The 24495-nt window shown below is 34.3% G+C and overlaps 1 protein-coding gene across 1 annotated transcript in view; it reads left to right on the top strand.

Annotated features, from left to right (window-relative positions):
- LOC127456245 (sucrase-isomaltase, intestinal-like) overlaps positions 1-24495 on the top strand; it is a 65852-nt gene that overhangs the window by 28049 nt on the left and 13308 nt on the right. The window contains exons 20-39 of the mRNA XM_051724640.1: positions 2139-2263; positions 2797-2885; positions 3711-3760; positions 4539-4712; positions 5577-5720; positions 6778-6981; positions 7190-7344; positions 7678-7846; positions 11503-11599; positions 13927-14039; positions 14373-14498; positions 15097-15228; positions 16717-16836; positions 17014-17076; positions 17853-17969; positions 18197-18287; positions 18591-18729; positions 18865-18998; positions 19766-19800; positions 20037-20153. Coding sequence (XP_051580600.1) covers positions 2139-2263; positions 2797-2885; positions 3711-3760; positions 4539-4712; positions 5577-5720; positions 6778-6981; positions 7190-7344; positions 7678-7846; positions 11503-11599; positions 13927-14039; positions 14373-14498; positions 15097-15228; positions 16717-16836; positions 17014-17076; positions 17853-17969; positions 18197-18287; positions 18591-18729; positions 18865-18998; positions 19766-19800; positions 20037-20153 — 2394 coding nt within the window. The remainder of the gene's footprint in view (positions 1-2138; positions 2264-2796; positions 2886-3710; positions 3761-4538; positions 4713-5576; positions 5721-6777; positions 6982-7189; positions 7345-7677; positions 7847-11502; positions 11600-13926; positions 14040-14372; positions 14499-15096; positions 15229-16716; positions 16837-17013; positions 17077-17852; positions 17970-18196; positions 18288-18590; positions 18730-18864; positions 18999-19765; positions 19801-20036; positions 20154-24495) is intronic.

Genomic DNA, 24495 nt, shown 5'->3' with positions numbered 1-24495 from the left:
ATTGTTAATTGCAGAAATCAACATATTAAATTTCCAAGCCCTAATATATATATATATATATATATATATATATATATATATATATATATATATATATATATATATATATATATATACAGTAAAAAATATATCTGTATACATCTGGAAAAAAATAAGAGACCACTGCAAAGTTATCAGTTTCTCTGGATTTACTATTTATAGGTATGTGTTTGAGTAAAATGAAATTTTTTGTTTTATTCTTTGTTTAATTCTATAAAGTATTGACAACATTTCTCCCAAATTTCAAATAAAAATATTGTCATTTAGAGCATTTATTTGCAGAAAATGACAACTGGTCAAAATAACAAAAAAGATGTAACGTTTTTAGACCTCGAATAATGCAAAGAAAGAAAGTTCATATTCATTTTTAAGCAACACAATACTAATGTTTTTACTTAGGAATAGTTCAGAAATCAATATTTTGTGGAATAACCCTGATTTTCAATCACATCTTTCATGCATCTTGCCATGCTCTACTACCAGTCTTTCACATTGCTGTTGGATGACTTTACGCCACTCCTGGCGCAAAAATTCAAGCAGCTCGGCTGCTCCAATGATCCTCCACCAAATTTCACAGTGGGTGCGAGACACTGTGGCTTGAAGGCCTCTTCAGGTCTCCGTCTAACCATTAGATGACCAGGTGGAGGATTGGTGTTGATCTTGGGGTGCTTCAACAAGGCTGGAATCGGGCAGATTCGTCTTTGTGAAGGACGCACGAATCAAGCCACACACAAGTTTATCCTGGAAGAAAACTTGCTTCCTTCTGCTCTGACAATGTTCCCCAACTATGAGGATTGTTTTTTTCCAGCAGGACAATGATCCATGCCACACAGCCAGGTCAATCAATGTGTGGATGGAGGACCACCGGATCAAGACCTTGTCATGACCAGCCCAATCTCCAGACCTGAACCCCATTGAAAACCTCTGGAATGTGATCAAGAGGAAGATGGATGACCACAAGCCATCAGACAAAGCCGAGCTGCTTGAATTTTTGCACCTGGAGTGGCATAAAGTCACCCAACAGCAATGTGAAAGACTGGTAGAGAGCATGCCAAGATGCATGAAAGCTGTGAGGGTTATTCCACCAACTACTGATTTATGAACTCTTTATAAGTTAAAACAGTATTGTGTTGTTTAAAAAATGAATATATGAACTTGTTTTCTTTGCATTAGTCGAGTTCTGAAAACACTGCATCTTTTTTTTTTTGTGTGTGTGATTTTGACCAGTTGTCATTTTCTGCGGATAAATGCTCTAAATGGCAATATTTTTATTTGGAATTTGGAAGAAATGTTGTCAGTACTTGATAGAATTAAACAAAGAATAAAACAAAAATGTTCATTTTACTCAAACACATACCAAATTCATGGGCATGTTGGTTACACCACCTGACTTTGATTTGGTGGACAACATTTATTTAAAATATAAATAAATAAATGAATAAACAAATTGTTTTACTGCTTATATTTTTAAGAAAAAACTAATACAAGATTATTCCAAACTACTTATGCAGGCACTTCAGCTTTTAATGAGACTTTTATTTAGTTATTTATTGAGTGAGGATGGTTACGGCACTTGGACATTTTTTACTTTAATATTTTTTTTTACTTTACACCAAAAATATCAAAATGATTTTGAACTCAGAAATTGAAAACTGTTCATTACAGCAGAGTTGTAATAAAGTAATTTTTTGCATGAACTGCATTTTTGATGTATTTTTGTGTAACTTGATAGATCTGGACAAAAATAAAAAATGTATACTATATACTGTGCAGTATATTTTCCTGCAGAATTTTTATAATTGCAAATATTCCATGTAGTTTCTCAATTAATGAGGTAATGAAAACTCATTAAAAATTATTAGAAAAGGATTAGACTTTTTCTTTTTTCTTTTTTATTATTATTACTTTTAATTAGTTTAAATAAATTATAGAGGAAACTGAAACTGCTAGGAATTTCATGTCAACTCTTCATGTATATAATACTATATAATGTATCAATACATTTTTATCTCCTTCCTCTAATTCTATTTCAGCATCAAACAAAGAATAAGGCTAAATACTGTATATATTTACAATGTTGTGTTTTTGTGTGTTTTTAGGAGAAGAGAATTACACAACGCAAGCAAGAGGTTGACTTGTTCCTGCCTATTGATAAACTCGGTTTACACCTGAGAGGTGGAGCTATTCTGCCAATTCAAAAGTCAGATGTCACCACCACATACAGGTATTGTAACTTCCAAAAACTCTGAAAACACATGTTTCAAACATACAGGTATATCTTTATTTTTTCTCTCAGAAGTTGTCATTACAATCACATTCCTGTTTATCTGCATGAGGTTGAAAATGAAATTCAAAGAAATAAGGCAATGCTTTATTCTGGCAAATTATTTGAATTTCTCTTTGTGCTCCCTAGCAATTTATTGTATTTGTTTCCCCAATAAGTATATTACACCATCAACCACAGAAATGGAATTCTTTTGTATTACTGTAAGCATCTTTTGGGATATACATGCATTCAAAGTAGGGGTGACATATACACAAATGCATCACATTTAAAAGGTGGGCTACTAGTTATTTAAAATTCATCTGACTTTGCGGTAGATGCCTGTAAAAAAAAAATTCAAAACAAGAATCCCATCTAAACTTCAAAAGGTCTGTTTTCTTCCTACTCTTTAGTTTCTGGTAAAAAAAAAAAAAAAATTAAAAAAAAAATGTTTTGAGTTTATGTGATGTAAGTGTGTGTGTGTTTACCCTCAGTCGACGTCATCCCATGGGACTGATCGTCGCTCTCGATGACAACAAGAAAGCGTCAGGCGAGCTATTTTGGGACGATGGGGATTCTAGAGGTATTTTTGGAGGGATTTGTCAACAATTAAAAGTTTTGTGGGTTTTTTCTCTAGCAGTTCACTGTAAGATACAAAACTTAGATTAAGAAATCAAGTTGAAATATATATATATACACTACCGGTCAAAAGTTTTGAAACACTTATTCTTTGTTATATTTTTTTTTCTTCTACATTTTAGAATAATAGTAAAGTCATCAAAACTATGGAACAACATAAATGGAAATATGGGAATTATGTTGTGACTAAAAAAATCCAAAATAATTCAAAACTGTGTTATATTTTAGCATCTTCAAAGTAGTCACCCTTTGCCTAGATTTTGCAGACATGTACTCTTGACATTTTCTCAACCAACTTCTTGAGGTATCACCCTGGGATGCTTTTTAAACAGTAATTGAAGGAGTTCTCATCTATGTTGGGCACTTATTGGCTGCTTTTCTTTATTATTTGGTCCAAGTCATCAATTTCAAATTTTTTTTTTTTTTTACATTTTAGTTTTGTAATGAAATAAATTAATATGGTGGCACAATTATATTTTTGTCTACAAATCTAATTTCAAACATTTAAACAAACGCATTCAGATCAAAAGATTTTTAAGATCATGAAAAAAATTTCAGTCAAGTGTTTCAAATGTTTTGACCGGTAATGTGTGTATGTGTGTGTGTGTGTGTATATATATATATATATATATATATATATATATATATATATATATATATATATATATATATATATATTCAATCTATATTCCTACTTACATCCCAGTTTTCTTGAGAAACTGATTACTATTGTATTTGTTTCTCATAACTTTGTTTTTTGCTCTTTTAGATACTGTCGAGTCTGGCAACCACATTCATTACCATTTTTCTGTGGATAATGTACGTTTGCACAATGGCACTTTATCTTGTTTCAAGATGACATTAAAGGAATAGTTCACACAAAAATGCTCATACTTTTTTCTGTGAAACACAAAATTAGATTTTTTTGAGAATCTTAGCACAGCTACGTTTTTCCATAATATGACATAGTTCATAGTGAGTGACTACGTCTGTCAAGCTCGAAAAAGGACCAAAATGTAGGATTATTATATGACAGGAAACCTTCCCATTATCTGAAACTCTCAAATACCATTTTCTACCAATATATTTGAACTGGTGTGTCACGTTTAGTTCTGACACATGTGAGAACCAATGGCGTTTTGGCTTCAGTGACGTCAAACCTGTTGTGATGCATCCTCCATTTTTTAATCAGAACATGATCGTGAATGAGGTTACAGAGCTTTAACGAAGGAGATTATCAGTGAATAACAACACAACATTTTGTCTGTTCCTCATACAGAAATATCATATGTATTCAGAGGACTTGGAATAAGCATAAGTGTTATGGACAAATTTAGTGGTTCTTTATGGTGATTTTTAGTTTTTTCAGAGCTTGAGAGTTGTGGTTAGTCACTAATAATTGTTGTAATGGAAAAGAGCTATGTAAAGATTCTTCAAAATGTCTGCTTTTTTGGTTTCACAGACAAAATGTCAGCATATAACAAAAACATTTATTTTTGGGTGAACTATTCCTTTCAATTTGCACATTTAAAGCTACATTTGAGTTGTATACAAAATTCTAGTCTGTAGTAATGTCTGATTCTTTTTGCTGCATTAGGGTCTTCTGTCAATTCACGTTGCTCACAATGGTTACAGCGATCCAAACAACTTGAAGTTTGAGAACATTACAGTCTTGGGAATGAACGGAAGTCCATCCAACGTGCTTTTGTTAGATGGAACCACTTCTACTGCACTGACTGAGTCCCAGATTCAATATGATCTCATTAAGCAGGTAATAATCATAGTGTTTGAGCATTAAGGGGGATCAAGGTAATAGTTTCAAGGTATTAGTTTTCCAAAGAGAAATGTTTTCTAATTTACAGCCCAGTCTCATATTGGAAACATCTTTTTAGCAACATTTTCTATGCACCACCAAAACGGCTCTCGTTGGCCATTTTAAACCTAATTTCAGAGAATTATGTAAAGCCTCAGTTATCTTTGGATGTCATTGTGTGTATGAAGCAAGCAGAATTTGAAAGTAGCTAAATTTGAAAACAATGGATCACTCTGAAAGCCATCGCCAAATACATTTAAAGACAACCAAGGCTTTACAGAATCTCCTTTAATGTTTGCAGAACCTTTTCTTTTCAGGAAAAGATGGAAAAGTCACCCCCAATTACATGCAATTAGGACAAACTAAGCTCAGAAATTGGAGGCCAGCTTTAGTTTAATACAGAGAAAGATTCCCTAGGGTCCCAGGAGAGGCCCTGTCATTCTAATTGAATGTCTAGGGATGTTCACGAAACAGTGATTGAATTTGTCAGTCTGACACTCAAAAGCATGCACACACACTCAGACACACTTCCATTAGGCTGTGATGAACGGTGCTGCTTTCTCCTCAAGGTCTTGGAATGACAACAGGACATTTGGACCTTGCTCTTAAACTACACGTAGCACATTACACATGTCAGTTGCTTTGAGTTATAACATGTCTGCCAATGAATGCAAAGAGACGAGACTTCACAAAACAGCGGCGTTTGTCATTTTTGTCATTTGACTAGCTCATCCGAGGTGTCAACTGTGTCTCGTGGGGTTCTTACATGAATACTCCTGCTGTCTTTTTGCATTATATATAAATCTTTGGTGTTTGTGCCAGGTGATGTATCTGAGGGATCTGGAACTGGAGCTCGGGAAGAACTACACCATCAGCTGGGAGGTCAAATTCTTAGACCGCATCAATTGCCAACCTGGGGAGAACAGGGATGAGGCCAAATGCAAAGCCCGTGGCTGTATCTGGCAGGTCAGAAAGAGAGAGACTGAGAGACAGGGTTCAGTTTGCAACCCTGCTGATTTTAAAGATACTGTTTGATATATGTCTATATAGACAAAGACTCTTGTATTTCACATTTATTAATTTTTATGTTTGACACATTTGTTATATCGTTTATTACTTGAGATATACAGTGGCCGAAAAAAATAGAAGTCCTTTGCCGTATTTAACAGATAATCAAACCAAGTGTTTAATTTAATTTAATTTAATTTAATTTAATTTAATTTAATTTAATTTAATTAACACTTTATGTTAAAGTTCTATATAATAACAACAGATATATGCAAATAAATGCATTATTTATCATAAACAAACAATGAATGTTAATTTTAACAACATTTATTTATCTTGGTTAATGTTAATTTTATAAATACAATTGTTCATTGTTAGTTCATGTTATTTCATAATTCATTAACAACTTTTTAGTTTCAAAAGTTCATATGTTAAACTTAACATTAACCAAGATGTTTAAAAAATATTGTTCATTGTTAGTTCATAATTCAATAACTTCTTTATGCGTTAGTACTGCATGTTGAAACATTAACCAAGATTAAGAAGTGCTGGAAAAGTATAGGTAATGGTTAGTTGATTGTAACTAATATAAATGTGTTAACTCATATTTACAAATGCATCCTTATAGAAAATTGTTACCATGGAAATGTATATAGTGTATATATTGTTCAAAAGTTAGGAAAAAAGTATTTGAATACTTTCTGATTATCGAACTTTGTGTAACATGTCTATAGTTACTCTGCAAGGAAACCTGTGTGAACTTGATGGGAACTGACTTTCTTATACATCAACAAAAAAATTACTTGGGACCAGTTGCTAAAAACATAATTGCAAAAAACTTTATCAGAAAAGTGAAATTAGTTCTGAGAAAAGCTCAAACAAAAAAAAAAAACCATCATTTGTTTGCAGATGCCACTTGGTTTGATATTTTAGTCATAAAATGCAATGACATTCAGACATGTTTAAGTCACTATTCACCAAATTTGATAAAACATGTTTTATTCTCTATGTTTAGCCTTCAGATAATGCTGAAGAGCCCTGGTGTTTTTACCCTGAGAACCACGGCTACATTGCCACCAACCTGAGTCAGACCCCAAGTGGCTGGACTTTAGATCTAGACCGAAATACTGATTTCCCCAGTCAACGTTCTGTATCTCCAGACATCAACAAGCTCAGTGTTGAAATCACTTATCTTTCCGGCCACAGCCTGCGATGGAAGGTAATTTTTTCAAGATTAAAAATACAATTGAAATAATACTAAGATTGAGAAACATAATTGTATTACTTTATTCTACTTATGTTAAGCCTAAGAGCATTGCATTTTTTTAGACATCGCTGACTATGAGTAGAATGAGAGGAGGGTTGTTAAATAGTTTTTTGTTGAGAACTAAAGTGCCTGTTGAGTGATTTTCACCCTATTCCACCAGATCTTTGACCCAGTCAATACACGTTACGAGGTCCCGGTTCCCATCAACCTGCCAGCCACACCAGAGACAGATGAAGCCAATAGGCTTTACAAGGTCCAAATCAGTGAACAGCTGTTTGGGATCCAGGTGATCAGAAAGAGCACAAATGAAATTATGTGAGTAATAAACCTAATATACATACACACACACACACACACACACACACACACACATATATATATATATATATATAACCTTTTTTAAAATTACTCATTCTCCATCTTTATCTTTCATTTATTGGAGAAACTAAAAGTGATGTTTTGTTTTGTAAGGAGTAGTTTAGCACAAAATAGTTTTTAAGCAATGCTGAGGGGGCACATTTAGGGGTTCAAATCAACATTAAATCAAAATGTTTTATTTATTATTTACCTATTTTTATGATATATTATTTACCTGTTTTTACTCTTAACAAAATTGTGTTATACCTCACTCTCTGTCTCTATTTCCAGATGGGACTCTGCTATGCCAGGCTTCACATTCTCCAACTTGTTCCTTCAGATTTCCACTCGCCTCCCCTCAAACAATGTCTATGGTTTTGGTGAAACAGAGCACATCAGCTACAAACATGACCTCAACTTTCACACATATGGCCTGTTTGCAAAGGACCAGCCTCCAGGGGTGAGTGTCAGGTTCTCTGTGATATTTTACAACCCCTTTTGTGCAATCTGCAATCCAAACTACATACTATATATATATATATATATATATATATATATATATATATATATATATATATATATATATATATGTGTGTGTGTGTGTGTGTGTGTGTATATATATATATATATATATATATATATATATATATATGCATACACACACACTGTATACACACACACACACACACACACACATATATATATATATATATATATATATATATATATATATATATATATATATATATATATATATATATATATATATGTTTTGTTTTTTTGTTTTTTTGTTTGTTTTTTCATAGTATTACAGCTATTAAGATTTTTTTGCATTGTGCCATTATTTTCATGACAATTAAACTCCTCTTTCAAATGTTCAAATTAATTCGGACACAGGGTTTCTTTCTTTTGTTATAAAAAAAAAATGATCAAATGACTTAAATTAAATCGAGTACAACAAATATGACCACAATCTATACTTGCAGTAATACTTTACTAATTTACTTTACAATTTAAATAATATATCATTATTTGTTTGCATTACAGTGTTTGCAGATTTTGACACATTTTTATAAAAAATTTAGTCTTACTACTTATTATTAAGTGTTATATACTTGCAATTATACTTTACAAATGTAATAAACAATTTAAGATATAATTTTTTATTTTTTTCACATTGTGCAGTAGGCTACTGAGATTTGAGCAGGGTGGTTCTTTATAAAAATAACTGCATAAATAATGCATAAAAAAAACGTAATGTTCTAAAAATCTTAATTTTCTTTATACAATATATAATTTCATATTATATAATATAACATTTCTAAGTTGTTTCTAACAGTTCTAAATTGAGATTTATCCACTAAATGGTTTTCGTTAATTTTTATTCATAATTGTTTTTGGGGTTTTTTTGTGTTTTTGTTTTTATATATATCATTTTATAAATTAAATTAATTTGTAGTTATTCCCATTCCTTTAACATCAGCCATGACTGCTGTATATATATATATATATATATATATATATATATATATATATATATATATATATATATATATATTGTTCAGAAACAAAGGTCAAGTGCCAGTCAGTTGTAAACATTGTTGACTCTCGTGTAACACATCCCATTATGTTCAATTTTGCTGATAATCCATCAGAGCTGGTGTTGAAGGGTTATTTTTGCTCTTGGTGACTCAGCCAGTCAAAAGGTGTTAAAGTCATATGACAGTTGTCTGTGTTTGCGATTTACATTAGATTACTATTTCACAAACATTATCATAATGGATTGTTTTAAACCTCTAACTCTATTCAAACTGTATTTTGTTGAAAAATTCTCTCTTATAGACCGTTCACACTGAATATGCTTTTGCGTCAGTCTGTAATTTCTTTTTTCAATTGTCTTCTATGTAAACGTGCTACACAGACATCTTTGACAGTTGTGGCATGTCTCGCTATTGTTTCAGCATCTTGCATATTTTTTGTCAAATTAAAAAGAACATCAACTTTTAATTTTAATTGGCCTCTTACAACTATTTAAATGTGCTGGAAGCTATTTTATTTTATTTTATTTTTTCATGGAAAGATATGCAAAAAACGTTCCTACTCCCTGAAAGATATTAATGAAATAAGTGTTGTGAGATATCTCACTGGTCTCTGTGACAGCTGTAGACTCTGTAAACAGCAAACAAAAATGTGTCCACGGGCCGCGATCTCTGATGCTTTCGGCCTGTCAAACATTTTGTGCATTCTCATAGTATTTTAGTTGCAGTGAATTATTGAGGCTTAATGCCATTTTTATGCCATGTTGCTCATAACAGTTGTCAGTTGAGGGCGCTATTTTGCTGTTGTTGTTTTTAACAACCACTGTTTCTGCATGATGTCGGTCTCAATAAAGCTCATTTTGTATCTTTGGGTTTTGGAGAGGCTAATTCAACGGCTCAGTCTTGTGAAGTAGAATGGCTAATATATATATATATATATATATATATATATATATATATATATATATATATATATATATATATATTTTCTCCCCAATTTGTAATGCCTAATTTCCAATGTGCTCTAAGTCTTCGTGGTAGCATAGTGACTCACCTCAAGGAGGTGAGTGGAGGACGAATCTCAGTTGCCTCCGCGTCTGAGACCATCAAACCACACATCTTATCAAGTGGCTTGTTGAGCGTGTCACCGTGGAGACATAGCACATGTGGAGGCTTCACGCCATCCACCGCGGCATCCACACACAACTCACCACGCGCCCCACCGAGAACGAACCACATTATAGCGACCACGAGGAGGTTACCCCATGTGACTCTACCCACCCTAGCAACTGGGCCAATTTTGGATTCGAACTCGCGACTCCAGGGTTGGTAATCAGCGTCTTTACTCACTGAGCTACCCAGGCCCCCTTCCTGGCACTTATATAGATTTTCTGTACAACAATTAATTATCAACAATGGTAAATTATCAGTATCCCATATGCACGTACATACACATATTATACTTGTTATTTCTTACTCAAGGTGGCGCTGATGTTTCAGTGATTGATTTGATTTACATTTGACATGGCTCGCTGATGTAGAAACAACACTGAAGTAAACTATAGCACATGAAAGTGTAACACATGAACAGTATGATATAACTATCATCATTTGGGTGTACTACTGAAATAATAATCATAAAAATTATAATTTATGGAAGTGCGAAAAAACCTAAACACCATAAACAGAGACACCATCTCTAAAGACTCTATACACTTTTGGTACTTAAACCATTATAAAAAAAAATAAATAAATAATAATTATATATATATATATATATATATATATATATATATATATATATATATATATATTTTTTTTTTTTTTTTTTTTTTTTATTTACTTTTTTTATTTGTGTTACACTATTTATAGGAGATAGACTGAGGAATACTAAAGAGGCTTTGGCACAACTCAAAAAAATGGATGGGGCACAGGGGGTGGGAGGAGATCCTGGATCTCTAAAGACCCAAGTTATGCATTTAAGGGTTTAAGCATATAAAGCAGCTTTTACACAGTACAGTGACTGTGTTTTAGTTCTCATTTAAAAACTGACAGAAAAAAAAAAAAAAAAAAAAATGCTTTTGGGTTTCATGATGGCGAAAAACTGTTTCATTTACACTGAACATAAAACTAAAATGTAAAACCTAAAATCTTACCTAAAACTTTAACACCAATTTTAACTGCCATTTTTTTTTTCCTTTAGGAAATCTAAAGCTTTTGTTGCTTTTCATTTCAAATTTATTACCAATAACCTTCAAGGCCTGTACTTCAAAGATAAAAGAAGAACATTTATATTGCCAGGGTTTACTTTGCTAAACACACACACACACACACACACACACACACACACACACACACAATAAAACTTCAAAATGTTTTTTTAAGTGATTTGAATTATGGGGACACTAGAAATGTCCTCATAAACCACATTAATAAAAACAGAAAAGGGATTTGCAGGATTCATTCCTTTTAAGCCAAATAAAAATCTCTCATTAACACTTAATTGTCTTTTTAACACTGAGGAAAACTGAAACGTTTGAACATCACAAACTAAAATTTTCTTCCTCTCTTTCTGTAGCTTAAGTTGAACAGTTATGGTGTCCATCCCTTCTACATGGGTCTAGAGAAATCAAAAAATGCTCATGGTGTCTTCCTGCTCAACAGTAATGCTATGGGTGAGTACAAAAACAAACACAACAGCACACACAGTAAACATTTACGTTCCATTTCTGCTCACTTATGTCTCAGAAACATGCTTTCCGCAATTACGTAAACACAAACGTGAATGTTGCAATGTGTTTTGCTGTCCCCTTCTGCATATCGTGGCCCCCTTCGGCATATCTTGGCCCCCTTCATCATATCGTGGCCCACTATGGCATATCGCGTCCCCGTTTCATGGCCGGCACCAGCGAGGAAAGTCCCCGATAGCCAGTCCACCTCTGATGGTGGAGCTGCAGAGTGATTTTTAAAAGAGCTTTGCTTTCAGAAAGTGTTCTGTATTCAACTTTACCTCACAAACACATTTGAATTCTTATAAAAACACACACAAGCAGTTGAATAAATATTTAATTACAGTAGTATAATAGCATGTTGAAGCATTTTAAAAGTAGTGCCACTTCGGTTTGAATGCAGACATATTTAGGACTTCACCACATACAAACAGACTGCTAAATGTAAATGTAAATTGACAAGAAAGCTGGGGTGGGACATGCAATAAATAAATGAATAAAAAAATAAGATTTACAGTTTTTTTCTGATTGCTTAGGCACTATCATTGAAATTATAGGCTATTTTTTGCAACTCTACACACTAACCACAAAACCTTACACCAAACCAGCAAACCATTATACATCTCTTGCAAAAGCAAACAATTCTTGCAAAACTCTTTTAAAAAAAAAACTGTTTTTGCGTCAATAAGGTACACACAAACCATCATTTGAATAAGCATATGAAGTGCCAACTACGCACTGATAGTATAAAGGAAAAACACTTGTAGCTTTTGCTTTTCCTGTGTGCAGGGCATAGCATTTTGCAATAAAGTGTTGTCATACATGTAGTGAACACACATACACACAGGCATCCAAATGTGTAACGTATGGATGTATATTCCAAACATAACACACTATCAATACAAATAAGGGGGAAAAAAAAATATTTATTTGTTTTCTCTATGTTCTAACACTCCTTAAACAATAGAAGTGCAGTAAAAGAAATCAAAAACATTTCTGCTAGAAAAAAAACAAAAAAAAAACAGTGGGTCTGGCCATAAGACTGTGGCCTATTTAAAATGCTCAAGCTCTGATTTGTAAGTGAACTCATTATCTAAAAGTGTTTTCACATGTGTCAGTGTGGAAAGGCAATTGGCAAAATAGTGTAGCAATGTAGAGACCAATGTTTACAGTTTTGCTAGATGTATGTTACTATATTGCAAACTGAGTGTAAAGCAGAGAACGTGCATTCAGTTTAGCACACTTGGTAAATGCATTGGCTACAAGTGTTAATAGTTTCAGAGATCACTGTTTCACTGTTAGTGTTTAAGCATTCTCAAAAAACTGTAATGTCATAACAAATTTCCATCAAATTGTACATTTGATTTATGTAAATAATGTAAATATTAAATATGTATAGCTGTTAAAAGTTAGTTAAAGTATACATTTCACGAAACCTGTCAAGAAGATTTCCTGGTTAAATATAATGCTAAAATCAAAAGAAGGAAAGAAGAACTTATATTTTGCTCAAAGAAAATAAAGTCTATTTTTAGTACCATTTAAGATGTTTTGTATTATGACATTATTTGAATGATAATTAATCACATCCCTCCCTGATTCACATTACCGTAATGCAAATTAATAATACAAATAATAATAATAATAATAATAATTATAATAATAATATTAATTCCCATTACTGAAATTCAAAAAAATAAAAAATTGATATTTAAATTGTAAAGCATTAATACTGAAAAGCAGTAATGAGTATCTAATCAGCAGTGTGAATAATGGGAATTACAAAAAACAAACAAACAAGTAAATAAATAAATAAATATATATTCATGAATGGTAATGAGAACATGGAGGGAAATGTTCTTATAATAATACCATAATGCAAAACAATCTTAATGGTCTTAAAATAAGAATTATTTTCTTTGTACTATTTTAATTGAATATATAATTAAATATTAAATAAATTATATTGATATCATATTATTTTTCTTTTGATTTTGGGGTTATGTTTGACTTTGACTTTTTTTTAAAACAGGGACTTCAAAAGTTTCACAAAAGTCTTTCAGACCTAAACATTATCATATACTGTGCCCAATCAGATAATAATGGACCAACATAAATATATCAGAACAATGTAAGAAGGGGTTCATTAACTATTGCCATTCAGTGTATGTGGTTAAAAAAAGATTTATGTGGCCAACTCATTGAGTCCCAGAGATGATGTCATAACCAGGGGCTTTTTTTTTTTTTTTTTTTTTTTTGGGTTGTTTTGCTCTTAGATGTGACCTTCCAGCCTACTCCTTCTTTGACCTACCGCACCGTTGGAGGAATCCTGGACTTCTTCATGATGCTGGGACCCACTCCAGAGGCTGTGGTCCAGCAGTACACTGAGGTGTGTGTGTTTGTGTGTGTTATTCCTGGCTTGATGAGGCTAGCAGCTGTAATGTCTCTGCCTCATTGCCCACAGTATACTCAGTTTAAACACACCCACACACGCACGCATGCACACACACACACACACACACACACACACTAATGAATAAACTTGCATTCATAAATTAAAAACACAAATATTTATCTGAAGAAAGCCTGCTTGTCACATTGACAGTAGGGGCCATTTGATTCTTTTAAGCAACTTTAATATTTATGTTCATGAAAATTCTTCTAGAATTTATTTGACAAAATGTAATTTTTTTCCCCTTGGTTTGTGCATTTTGTCTGACAGATAATTGGCCGGCCAGTTCTTCCAGCCTATTGGACGCTTGGATTTCAGCTTTGTCGTTATGGCTACGCCAACGATCAGGAGATCGAAGATCTTTACAACGAAATGAGAGCTGCTAATATTCCCTATGTAAGTGATCTCAATTCACTGTTCAGTGTGTGTGTGTGTGTGTGTGTGTGTGTGTGTGTGTGTGTGTGTGTGTGTGTGTGTGTGTGTGTGTGTGTGCGCGCGCACACATATATCTCTTTCAATGTCTCTCTGAATGCAACAATAAACGCATGAAGCTACAAAGCCTGTTATGCTGCACGTACACTTACAGTATGTAATGTAACTCTCATAGACCTCCACAGCTTGCATTAGAAATTCAGGAGTATTGCACTTCTCGCTGTAAATATTTCAATTAGTTACTTCATGGTAATGTGCAACTTCCTTGAATGACAACAGAAGTCATTCATCTGTTCTGTATGGCCGTATTTGTGCTAATAGTGAGTCATCAACTCATAAAAGTTCATCTTTTCATAAAAGTGACATCATGCTCCTTTTCTTTCTTTTTTTTTTTTTTTTTTTTTTTTTGCATTTGCATTCTATTTCATTCTAAATACAAGCAGAAACATTACAGATTTTTCAGATGCATTAGTAAATTAGTCTGAGATTACTTTGAAGATTTGTTTTATTCCACTTACACGTTACTGAATGATCTTCACATGTGACCTTTGATCCCTTAAAGGATGTGCAGTATGCAGACATTGACTACATGGAGAGGCAGCTGGACTTCACGCTGGACCAGAAAAACTTCAAGGGACTTCCTGCTCTGGTTGACCGCATGAGGGACGAGGGAATGCGTTTCATCTTCATTTTGGTACAAACACTTCTCCTTTAGCGATTTTGTGAAACAAAGTTAAAGTTCCCCTAAAGTGGTAATGGATGTTCAACTGTAATGAGAGCAAAGCTCATAAATATACTGTAGATTCTGGAAATATAAAACGAGTGATGAAATACAACAGAGAGATTTCTATTCAAGGATTTAATGTAGTCAGACTATTGGCATAAAGTCTGGTCTGCTTTGCAGCTTATTCAAGCCAAGAACATGTGTCAAAGCACTGAACCACTTTTAAGTTTTTAATTCGATCTGTCTAAAAGTAAAGTAGAGATTAAAGTAAAAAGTAAGCTGTAAATCGAATTAATGACATGATATGCCAATTAATTAATTAAATTAATTGCAATTACACTTATGTGTAAATATTTGCTGAGAAAGGGGCTCAAATAACAATAATTCAATATTTAAATATATAAAAAATGTAAATAGTTATATTTAAATAATTATAAGTATAATATGTATTGTAAGTATAATAATTCAGATAATTGAAATGCATTACATTTATTGAAGCAGACAATTAAAGCACTGATAAGGCAATACAAAAAGTGGCTTTAGATTGCATATATTGTTTATTTCCATATTATTGAACATAAGCCTATCATTAGCCTACAGTCCACAGCAATCCATCTTGTAAATTAATTTGTCAATCTGTCTGAAATAGATTTATTATAAGGGCTATTCTAAGGATGCATCAGTGTACACATGCCTCAGACAGACGCTTTTGGAGCATCTCACTTTGGTTGCCTTGTGTCATATACACAGATTTTTGAGGTTGCTGTGTCTAGTTAATTGTAGTTTGAAACTTAGAACACACATCTAGAGATCCCTGCATTCGGAATTGTGCTCTGTTCAGCTGTGTTTGAACACAAGAACACTAGTGTCAAGCAAGCCTGAGAGTGGTTTGTTCTCTGTACAGCTGCATTTTGCCTATACAGCTGGAGTTTCGCTTACTGCCCCCTGCTGAACACAGGTGGTACCTCAAGCTTATATTGTGCTGATGGTAGGAATATTCCTCATTACGGTCCAGGGACATGATTCATTGCGTTAATTTATGAACACATATTTTTGACATAATTAATCACACTTTAAACGTTAAATCAACAGCCCTAATAAAAAGTTATGTAAAGTACAGATTATTGCCCAGACAAAACTCTGAAAACAAAGCTTATGTTCTGTTCTTGGATATATAGACTTGATGCTCCTAGGCTTTGACAAACAGAGTGGTTAGTTCTACCTTAAAAGTGTTGATAACATGTAAAAATAAAAAAAAGTGTTTACCATCTTTATGTGCGATATACATGAATTAGTCAGTGAACAGATTGTGGCCCGTCTATGGACTGTCTGAGGCTGAGAATAGATTTCATGTAATGTAGCCCTTTAAAGGTTAATATGCATTTGAACTGATGTCAAGATTTTATTTTTTACCCTGACTGAACTACGGTATATGCCTTTTTCATTTCTGTGCTTAAGGACCCAGCTATATCGGCCAATGAAACAAAAAATACCTATCCTGCATTCGACCACGGAATAGAGCAAGACGTTTTCATCAGATGGCCTCCAGAGTTTAGCAGTGAAATTGTCTGGGGCAAGGTATGTCAAACACAAAAAGGAAGGTATTAACAAACTTTTGGCCACATAGAGTAGTTTTGTTTTAAGAAATCTTGTTCCCTGTTCTGCGGAAAAATAACTACCAGTGGTACCAGCCAGTTCTATTTTAAAGTAACCTGAATCACTGAAACTTTAGCTGTTATTTTTGTCTGTCCCTAGGTGTGGCCTGACTATCCCAATATCACTGTAAACAATTCGTTGGACTGGGATACTCAAGTGGAGGTATGCTTCTCACTCTCTCTCTCTCTTGCTTGCTCGCTATATCTCTATCCCTTGTTCTCTCTCATTATCTTGTACTGTGCCTCTCAGTTCTCTGTAATCAGCGAACCGGACATCATTTCTCTTGTTACCCCAAATTAAAGTCCATTCATACTGAAATCATCAATATAATGGACAGTGATTGCAATGTAAATGCAGTCAAAAAAGATGATAGTGCCATCCCACTATGGTATCAACCAACCAGCACATAGTAGACACTACTAAACCAGCCAATCAGCAGATGAATTACTTAATTACACGGCTCTTTGAAATACTTGATTCTGATTGGTCAATCACGCCATCCAGAGGTCTGATATTTCTCAGTAATGTTAGTGATATTTCACTGGTCATCTGGGTATTGCAACTTCTCATATCACTCTGCGATCTCTACAAGTAAGCTAATAAAATTATTTTCAATAAATATTTTATGTCTATTTATTCATTTATTTGGCATGTAGTCTTGTAATAATTGGGATAATGAGAAGTCACACCAAAAGAACTTTGACGCAAACCGGAGTTGGAATTCAACTGTCTCTGGAGACTCAGTGGTCTCTTTCTTTTCACATAATAACGTTATTTTGATTCAAATAATTATTTCATGTCCATTTATTTGTAGATTTTTTAGGGGGGCGTGTAATACGTGATATAGTCTACAGTCAGTCAGTCGTTATGTCAAAATAAACCCCTTCCTAGTTTTAATCATCTTTGTCTCTGTATGTCTGTTCCATTACAATGTTTAGCAATTCAGAGCTTTTGTGGCATTCCCTGATTTCTTCAAGACGACCACAGCTAAGTGGTGGCACAATGAGATTAAGGACTTTTACAACAACAAAATGAAGTTTGACGGCCTTTGGATCGTGAGTGCTATGTCTTTTTAATTTTCTACGTTGGAATAAAAAGTGAAACAATTTCAAGAATCAGCTGAGTCATGCTAAATGTTGTGCAATTTGACAAATTTTGTCTTAACTTTACATGTATCTGTGGTTATTTGTTTATCTAATTACAATTATGATAAGATACATTTCCATAGTAGTGGACAATAAATTGGTTGATAACTTTGTAATTATGTTTTTTTGTCCTTTAGGACATGAATGAGCCAGCCAGTTTCGTGCATGGTACCGTCGGAGAGAATTGTCTTGGGGATCCCAATCTGGAAAATCCTCCATACATGCCCCGTAAATTCAACACTGATGTTAACTGTTGTCAATGTTTCTTGAGGCTGCCATGTATAGACTTGGATGGATTGGATTTTACAACACCAATGATCACATTTTTCCAGATAAAGTCTTAAACAACTTTTGCAGCTATGAGTGACAAATGGATAATTGGTTCATATTTGATTCCACAAAAGGACTCTGAAAACTCAACTCGGGCTTCAGTAAAATATATTTTAGGATTTAAAGAAGTAGTATTCGGTTTTCCAAGCAGATTGAGTAACTTACCATTTCTTGATGTGTATGTTTGTAATCTATTCTCAGCATTGGAATCCAGAGAAAAAGGTCTAAACCACAAGACTCTTTGCATGAACAGTCAGCAGATCCTTCCTGATGGCACACGGGTCAGACATTATGATGTCCACAACTTGTACGGCTGGTCTCACACAAAACCCACTTATGAGTGAGTTTTCCATTCCTCTGTCTCCATATTCGAGCCACTGGAGGCTAATAAAGCTCTCATTGGCTTATAGATTGTTATTTATTGGTTGTCGTTGAATTCAGTTTTTGAGTCCTGGTGTGTTTGTGTGTGTCACAGTGCTCTCCATGATGTTACTGGGAAGAGAGGTGTTGTCGTCACCCGTTCCACGTACCCAACCAGTGGTCAGTGGGCGGGACATTGGCTGGGAGACAACAAATCCACCTGGGACCAGCTTTTAAAGTCCATCATAGGTATGCGAGTATATAGTCAATAGTAGGAATAAGAATCATCAGGAGTTTAATAATTATGGTTCAAATTCCAGTTCCTTAACGGTTCCATATACGATTCTCTTACTTTTGAGGAATAAATATTTGGAAATGAGAAATATAATTCTAAACATTATCATATGAACAACTAGTCAGCAAACGCACTGCCTGATTGAAGTCTTACAAGCCTTAAGTTTAACAATAAATAACACAATAACAGTGTAGATTCAAAAGTACCAGTTCTTTGGAGACATTTGTTTGTGAATCGGACTTCACTGGTAGCACTGCATTTTGCGTGTTGATTCAGAAGAATCGGCTAATAAGAGTCATTTAGTTTGTCATTTAGTTAGTCAGACTCGACTTACAATTTTTACCTGATAACAATAAAATACATGGAAAACCCCATAGACTCACATTGAAGGAGGGACCTGAATATCATACAGCTCTTTTTACTTGGGCCAGTAAACAACTACCTAGCAACCACTAAGAACACCCTATCAACCGCAGGGCAAAGCTCCCAAAAAAATGTAGCATCATTGCAGCACATTTTATACAGAAAAGAACCACTCACATTTTCATCAGAAATGTAAAAATCTAGTTTGTCCTTGCCCTTTATTTTTTTTTAACCCAGCTCCTTCATAAAGTCATGGTCTGTCAGTTTTTTTTGGAAAACAAATATGTTGACATTAACAATGTGTACAATGGACTGAATAAACTAACTCTCTCTCTTTCTCTATCTTTCTGTCTGTCAGGCATGATGGAGTTTAGCATTTTTGGCATATCTTACGTAAGTGCCTCTCTCATCCTACCGCAGCTATTGCTATTGGTTTTTCATTTGTTCTTTATTTCTATTAAACAATGTTTTTTGTTCAGTTGGGTGCATTACAGTTGCATGCATCCTTTACACTGATTCTAGAGTTCAATAATTCATGTTTTGGAGTTGGCTCTTATGTCCCTGCTTTAACAAAGATCTCTAATTGAGTCTTGCTCACTCAGTCCCTCTCTATGACGCTTATGTTCCAGACCGGCGCTGATATTTGTGGCTTCTTCAATCCTGCTGAAGAAGAGATGTGCTTGCGTTGGATGCAGCTTGGAGCTTTCTACCCATTCTCCAGAAATCACAATAGCTTAAACAATCCAGTAAGATCACACACATAAACATTTGGCATAAATAGATGACAGTTTTTTTATATAGCTCTAAAAAAAATATCACCCTTATCCACAATATTCCGGGACGCCTTGTGGACGATATGGGCGGAACTTCTGGTTGAGTGTAAACAATCATGAATTAATGAATTAATGAATTAATGACCACATTGTTTTCCAAATCACATTTTTTCCCCTTAAGGGAAGACATGGGCATCCTGCAAGAACACTCAAAAGAAAGTAGATTGCATGCAGGAATAAAACTGCGGGGCAAAAGAAAATCAAATTACAACCGGAAATTCCGCCCACCTGTCCAAATACAGTGGAATCACTGAAAATATTGTTGATAAAGGATAAAATAACACCAGGGGGAAATATTTCCCTGTAAAAAAAGTTATATTTCTGACACATACATTTGGTCTGACTGAAAATTGATGTGTCCAAAAGACAGACATGTTGGGCCAATGTTCAACAGAGAGTGTGACATTTATATTTGTTTTATTCACAAACATTACCAAATTTGGTTTCAAAATAAGCTAACTTAAACTAACTATGCTTTTCTTTTAGAAAAATACAAATGATTAAAAAAAAAAAATGCTATTTTACTATTGCACTCACCCGGAGCTTACGTAGAAACAAATACTGATGGCATTAGGGTATATATAAACTCAGAGTCTACATAAAGGCTATCACATTTTTATAATTTCACTTGTTATTATTCAGAAAAACAAGTGGTGAAAGTTGACTTTTTATAAACATATATAACACACATAGCAGTTTGATAAGCTTCAGAGTTTCTCGTACCGCTTCGTATTTTCATTCCACCATAAAAACAGATCCTTATTCACATGACTCCAACCAGAACAGAATACCAATAAATTAGATTTCAATAAGAATCAAAATATTATAAGTATTGCCACACTTGGCTTTAGACATAAAGATGCCATCATCTTCTCTCATCCAACACTTTGACAACAAACATCCACAGCACCCCCCAGTGGACCCACTTGTAACTGTGAGATTTGCTGAGAGATCCAGGGGGAAAGTACAGGATAAGTCAGCTTTGCCTATGCCAGGCAAATGTGCAAAGGAAAATAATTTGGCAATATTTGAGTAGTGTTTTTTTAATAGTCGACTAGCTGGTGATGAACAAGTACTCGATTAGTTGATTACTCATGCACATCCCTAATAGATATCAATGAAAAATAGGTGACTGAAATATCACGTCTTTGTGATGGCCCTAGACTTCACATTCTTTTTTAAGCCAATCAGAAGACTTTGAGCCACTTTCTGCCTGTCAATCATTTTGCTCTTCACGAAGAAGCGGGAAGGTGAGAGGGTCAGTTTATCAGTTGTCAGTGTGTTGTGCTAGAATGCTATTTTACTATCATCACTTTTGACAACTGACATTAAAATAGCGAAGTCTAGTGGAAGAATGGCTAACATTGCTTACAGCACATTTAAGATAATGTGAACATTGTGTCGGAACCTTAAACAGATAGTATTCCATTATAACAGACTTTCACTTAGCCTTTGTATGTGTGTCTAGCCCCAAAACAGGGGGCGCAATTGAAAAGGGGCCCCCACACAGGGTGCTGACTAATATCCGTACTCAGTAGACAGGTAGACTGTCAGGTATTCACTCTGGCACTTGTTTAAAATGTGACCTTTGCAACTGCTGGGACCTGTCACAAAAATCCAATACGCCCGGGGAGTAAGTGGGATTGATGTGGCGTGGGGAAAATTCTTCACTGAGGGGATTTGGCAACTTTGTTGCTATCTGATAGTTTTGAGGGGTATGATTAAATGTGCAAAGTTATCTAGACACCTTCTGGGTTTCAATCATTTAAAAACGTATTTTCTAATGTGTGATTAAACAAAGGACTGATCCAACAGAAACAGAGTTCGGTGTGGGTGGGTGTATGTGCCTGGCCTAGGTAAAAAATCATGATGGAATGCATGCAGGATTCCTTTTGCGATTTGTGTCATAATTCGGAACCTATCCTGATTGATTTTCTTCTTAGGGAATGCACATACTAATTCAATGTATATGTTAGAGTTTTTTAGAACCCTAAAAAACTTTTAGGGGAAAATTTGTTTGGTGTGGTGGAAATGAATATTTCTTTAAAAAAAAATGATAGAAACACAGACATTGGACAACAGATAATTGGAAAAGAGTGTTATGGATCTTAACCCCATTGAGCATTTGTGGGATCAGCTAGACTGTAAGGTGCGTGGGAAGTGCCCGACAACACAGCCACACCTATGGCAAGTGCTACAGGAAGCGAGGGGTGAAATGTCACCTGAGTATCTGGACAAACTGATAGCTAGAATGCCAAAGATCTGCAAAGCTGTCATTGCTGCACATGGAGGATTTTTTTTTGATGAGAACTCTTTGAAGTAGTTTAAGAAGTTCAGAATTTTTTTTCAAATTGTAATAGTAATTTTTCACGTTATTAATGTCCTGACTATACATTGTGATCAGTTGAATGCCAATTTGGTGAATAAAAGTACCAATTTCTTTCCACGAGAGTAAAATCTGTAAAGTTTTCCAAACTTTTGGCCGCCAGTGTATACGTAATATTTTGTTTTAAAATCCATCTATCTGAATTCTGCTGTCAGTAAAATTCTATTTTTATTTTATTTTTTTGCTTTGATTCTGCCGAGTCATTCATCTGCACCAATCTGGACTAACACTCTGTGAGGCTCAATGACAATTTCAATAAGAACGTGTCCTCCGCTCCCCTATATCCCTCCACCCAGACATGTTTATCCCTGCACGTCCCCTTGGTGCTGTAATTACCCCGCCAACATGCCATTAGCTTTAATGTGGCTACGCAGGCAAATGGAAGGTCATCCAGAGCGAAATGACAAAGGAAGGAGGGCATCAAGGAGCTCGGAATTACAGACAATGAAAGAGAGTGAGAGATGGAAAGAGAGTGAAGAAGAGTCAGAGAGACATTTTAAGGATACAAATTTTCCTTGATCTTTTGAGATAAAAAGAGCTTGATGTACCACAAATACGTACTGTAACTTTCAGAACTTTAAAAAAAGAATATTTATTGAAATTAAGTTGCAAAAATCGTTCTGAACTTCTGCAACTTTTTGATGTTAAATAATTCAGTTTAAACAACTGAACACATGACTGCCCAGACACACACACACACACACACACAAATAGCTCTTTGGCTGAACTTGATTTAATCATGGACAGTTGTTCCACATGTTTGAAATGAGTTTTCTTAACTTAAAATTACTATGTAATCTCAACACAAGCACTTTGTGTAGAAAGAACCTAGCTGAATTGAGTAAACCCAACAAAATTAGACGTGTCAGTGTAACTCAAATAAATCTATTTTATTTCTTTATGTTTCAACTAGTGAAAATGAATGTCAGCATTCTAAACACATGCTGGTTGGAAGCACTACATGCAGTTTTGTAACTATGTTATTGTTAGCACAACATTTGCTCTATGAAGCGAGCAATCAAATTCATGCGTGACATCTACCTGTCCTCATCGATAGCTCAAGCTGTTCACCATAATCGTTACCCCCAAAACTCCAACAGAACAGATACTCTTCTAAATCTCAACATAACAAAACATTAAAACACTAAGAAGTATCCCCCTTTATATTCATATTGCACAAAAACACATAAAATAATACTTCATTTTAACATTTACTCTCACTATCGAGTCCCATGCAAAACATGCTGAAAAATGAAAATCCCCTAGCCAGTTTAATCAATGCTACATTAACACCACAAAAAGTGTTCATGTAGTCCCAACTCAAATGGATTAGGTGAATTCCATTTGACAAATTTAAATGGATGGAATGCATTAAAAATGAAGTTGTGACAAAATGTTCAAAAATTTGGTTGCTTTAGTTTATTTTAATTAAGTAGATTGAACAAGCAGCAAAACTATTTTTGTTGAGTGCATGTTTACATGCCAACAACGTGTACAATGAGGTAATAAGGAAAAAGGAGGGTAGACAGTATTAGTCCTAAACACCAGAAGGAACTAAAAATAAGAGGACAAGTCAGCCAAACCTTTTCTTGTTTCTGGCTGTGTGTAGCACCTGCCGTTTTGCATATCCTTTTGAAGAATCCCAACATTTGAAACAAACGGCTTGAGCTTTTAAGAAGATCCCTGATCATTTCAGTCTGATCTTTACAGTTTCATTGGCACATTTCAGTGCTGATTGTGTTGTGAATCTGTAATAATGTAATGCAGCTTTGCATAGAGGTTGTTGTTAAATAATCGGAAAACGCAAATTATTTTGGACCCAACAGCAAACCAGCAGCCCATGTGTAAAGCTGCAGCAAAGCGCCATTT

Source organism: Myxocyprinus asiaticus, chromosome 18 (genome assembly GCF_019703515.2).
Source record: "Myxocyprinus asiaticus isolate MX2 ecotype Aquarium Trade chromosome 18, UBuf_Myxa_2, whole genome shotgun sequence".
Taxonomy (NCBI): domain Eukaryota; kingdom Metazoa; phylum Chordata; class Actinopteri; order Cypriniformes; family Catostomidae; genus Myxocyprinus; species Myxocyprinus asiaticus.
Note: the sequence above shows the minus strand (reverse complement) of the source record. Positions and strands in the feature narration are given on the sequence as shown.